The 4040-nt window shown below is 49.8% G+C and overlaps 1 protein-coding gene across 1 annotated transcript; it reads right to left on the reverse strand.

Moving 5' to 3' along the window:
* Positions 1-1668: 1668 nt before the first annotated feature.
* Positions 1669-3684, reverse strand: LOC136490681 (7-deoxyloganetin glucosyltransferase-like). Its single transcript, XM_066486882.1, has 2 exons — positions 3092-3684; positions 1669-3018 (listed from the first exon to the last, which is right to left on the reverse strand). Exons 1-2 carry the CDS (start codon positions 3606-3608, stop codon positions 2054-2056), a joined length of 1482 nt encoding a protein of 493 aa, XP_066342979.1. The 5' UTR covers positions 3609-3684; the 3' UTR covers positions 1669-2053.
* Positions 3685-4040: the final 356 nt, after the last annotated feature.

Below are 4040 nucleotides of genomic sequence, written 5' to 3' on the forward strand. Positions count from 1 at the left end.
AATTTGTTTGTTTCTCTTGCTGCAGATGAGACAATCTCTGTAAAATTTGTTTGCCATGTTGAAGAACTAGTTTCTCTTATCAGAAGTACAAGTCCATTAGCTAGCAAGTTGGCACAAGCTCTATAAATCAGATATAGGCGTGTCTAGATAACCTAGGGCTAAAAATTTACTCAAATTAGCTTAGCTAGTTGGTTGACAACTAGTCGTAGGCTTGACTAATAAATTAGATCATCTATGTTGGGATGAGCTAGGGCTAAAAATTAGTTAGCTTACAATAATTAGTCCTATGTATCCTAACAGACCCATAACTATGCAATACATATGATATGATATAGATTCTGTGAGAAGGAAACAAAGTCGGCCTCGCGTGCGCCTGTCGGACTCACTTGTGGCCACGCGAGTCGATCAGCATCCGATTAACGCTGGGCTACAGTGACAGATAGATTCTACTCCTCCTCCTTTTCCAACCCATCACCCCACACCAATGCCGTCCTGACTTCACGTTACTTTGCTGTAAAAACGCACAGTACCACTGGCCTGGTCTTTGCATGGAAGTTCTGTAAGTTTGAAGCACCCAATGGAACAGCAAATATAGCTTTGCAGCCATATTGACACAGTATGTCGCCATGACCGGTGGTACATCATTTTAACCATCCTTCCACTAATCACAATCTTTTTTAAGAAGCCAGAAGGGTTTCCCCAGTGATTAATGTATCTTCAATAGATGATTTAATAGTTAATCCACATTGTGGATGCAAATAAAATCAAGAAGATCAGCTAGTGGTTTAGGAAAAGAGAGAAAATACTGTAGCAATTTAATAGCTTTTCTCGATGCCATGAACACGTTGATTTGATTTCCATAGCACAGAGAGGTGGACATCTACCCACTCAAAAATAAAAGAGAAGTGGACTTCAACGTGGGTCTGACCTACCATCATTGTGTATGCTTTGGTTTGGTCTATATATCTATATACTCTTATAATATAATAAAACCAAACCTTACTATCATCATGTACGTATGAATCAGCTATCACCTACTAACACACATTTACATGTTCACGTTAAAATGAATTTATACTAGTCTCACTAGTCCATGTCCATGGATCACTGCCAGGTTCAAACCTGGCATCACTGTTGGAATTGGACCTGACAGAGAGTAATTGGCAATGAAGGACTTCCTTATCACTGTCAGTTCCAAGACTCGCAGCGATAGGATGATGCTCACTGCCAGGTTAATCCTCTATCCAGAAGTGATAGTACGAACCTCATTGCGGGATTAGCTGCTTCAACCTAGCAGTGACATATTTCTTATTTTTTGTTGATATATTTTATTATTAAATTAAATAGAGGTTTTTGTCAAATATTTTACATTTGATATTATTAATGCATCACACTGCCATCAAGATTATACTACAATTACAATGAGTTTGGATCTCCGTCACATGATAAAACCATACATAAGATTTTGAAAAGGTATATATTATGACTTTGACATATGATATTGCATAGTTAATTTAATACACTGCATGTAGTACGACTTTAGTCAAAATACATAAAGTTTGACGGTTTCAGAAAAAAAGATAGCAAGGTAGACGTATAAAATACACTAGAACGTAATATAAAACCATCATACAACAAATAGATCGCCTAGAATGCAATGAACAGTGATAAGTTTCACATACAAGAATCAACTCGTTTATTTTGTGCCTATGGTTTTAAACTGGAGCGAATAAGGTCCGTTTGGCCTAGGTCCTGTACACCCACCTTGTTCGGTTGTTCCATACACAGTTATTGTGCCCATTCGACACCAGTCCCAAATAGTACAATCATAATGCCAACAAGAGGACGCATAATACATATCACATACGTACTAGAGAGTACAACTACACGTACAACCATTATTTGAGTACGCACACATAAGTGCATTTGATGGTTCAGAACACCAGACGAATGTTATAGTTGAGCTTTATCCCAAAACAAATGGTACGGTCGTGCCGTCGTGGCATGGATATGCACGCACATGGAGCAGTGGTAATAGTAATAGCAAAGAGGATTAAGAACTCTTGCCATTGCCACCCGAGAGGAGTACGTCGGTCACCAGCTTCTCCAGGTTGGCGTACGAGCGCCCGCCGGGCTGCGTCGCGCGCACGGCGGTCTCCCGCCACTCCACCGCGCGGTGACGCATCTCCTTTCCTTTCTCCCCGCCCATGGCCTCCCGTATCTTCTCCTCCACGGCCTCCCGCCGCACGTCGTGGCCGATCTCCACGCCCACGCCCCACTCCGTGCACTTGTACCGGCAGTTGGTCTGCTGCTCCGCGAAGAAAGGCCAGCACAGCATCGGCACCCCGGCGCAGAGGCTCTCCAGCGTCGAGTTCCATCCAGAGTGCGTCAGGAACACGCCCACCGCCTCGTGACGCAGCACGGCGTCCTGCGGGCACCAGCTCGCCAGCAGGCCGCGCCCTTTGACCTCCTCCAGGAACTCCGGAGGCAGCACGGCGGCGTCGCCGCTGACGAGGTCCGGCCGGATGATCCACAGGAAGTCGTGGCCGCTGTTGGCCAGACCCCACGCGAACTCCACCAGCTCCGCGCTGGTCATCACCGTGACGCTGCCGTAGTTCACGAACACCACGGACCTGGGCTTCCTGCCGTCAAGCCAGGGGAAGCAGCAGACGTCCTCCTTCCAAAGGTTGGAGCCCAGCGAGTCGAGCTGGCCGCCCTTGGGCACGATCTGCTCGGCGAGGAGGGCGAGCGGGCCGATGGCGTTGATGGACGCGGCAGGTGGGATCACGGCGCGCATGGCGTCGAGTGCCACCTGCTCGAGCTCGTCGAAGGTATTGAGGAGGACGGCGTCCGCGCCAGCTATCTGACCCGTCACCCTAATGGCGTAGTGGACCATGAACTCGTCGGGGTCCGTGGAGCGGATGAAGCTTGGGAAGTCCTTGAGCCGCATGTGCTTGCTCATCCCGGGCGGCGCGCACTCCACCGGCGTGTCCAAGAACCCGTTCGTCAGCTGCTCCTCTGCACGCCCAATAAAACAAACACGTGAGCACTTGCCGTACACTGAGTCGCGTGCGAGAGAGATTTCAACCACCTTTCAAGGGGAAGATGCCCTTGTCGATGAGGGTGCGGTAGTAGCGGTAGCCCATGTACCCGCAGGCGCTGGCAGTCCAGAACAGAGCGCACGGTACGCCGATCTCCCTGGCGGCTTCCAAGGTGAAGTTCATGATGTCGTCGCCGACGACGCAGGTGACCGGCGGCACGTCGGGGGAGGCGTTGAGACCTTGGAGCAGGGCCCTGAAATGCGGGAGACAGGTCTCCTCCGTGGAGCGGCAGAGGGAGGGCACGTCTTGGGTGGCGTCCGCGTCGGACGGCGGCAGGCCATCCGGGATGGTGGCGAAACGGAAGCCCGGGAGGCCGTCGAGCGCTCCCGCGCCGCGGGACCGGAGCAGGCGGCGGTGGTTGTACTCGCTGTTGACGAAGGTGACGTGGAAGCCCCAGCAGTGGAGGATCTTGCCCAGCTTCAGCATCGGCGTGACGTGGCCCTGCGCCGGGAACGGCACCAGCACGGCGTGCGGCTTGCCGGCGTCGGCAGCAACGTCGGAGCCCATGTCGATCTGCGCCTTGTGCAAGTGTAAACGGCACGTTGCTGGTACACCTAGCTTGTGTGTAGATGAGGGTGATGAATAAGAGCTGCTACTTCTATTTATAGAACAACCGGCATCTCACTGATTGGCCTATATATTTCATGTATATTCGGCCTGTTCGCTGGTTAATTTCTGAGCTGATAAGCTCGACTGCTACTGATTTGTTGTAAGAGAAAAATATTATTAGCTGACTGATAAGCTCTGACCGAAACAAACGAGCGAACAGGCTGATTATCTTGTCACTGTGTGCCACGACCAGATGTGACTGGAGAGAGCCAGGGCATCCTGTCACGATATCTGCAAGCATCAAACACTGACGACGGTGGGGACACAATATAATTTTTTGCTACAAGCAGCAGAACAAAGAATTGAGCAACGGCTTGTCAAGATGTGTAG

This window comes from Miscanthus floridulus, chromosome 11 (assembly GCF_019320115.1).
Source record: "Miscanthus floridulus cultivar M001 chromosome 11, ASM1932011v1, whole genome shotgun sequence".
Classification (NCBI taxonomy): Eukaryota; Viridiplantae; Streptophyta; class Magnoliopsida; order Poales; family Poaceae; genus Miscanthus; species Miscanthus floridulus.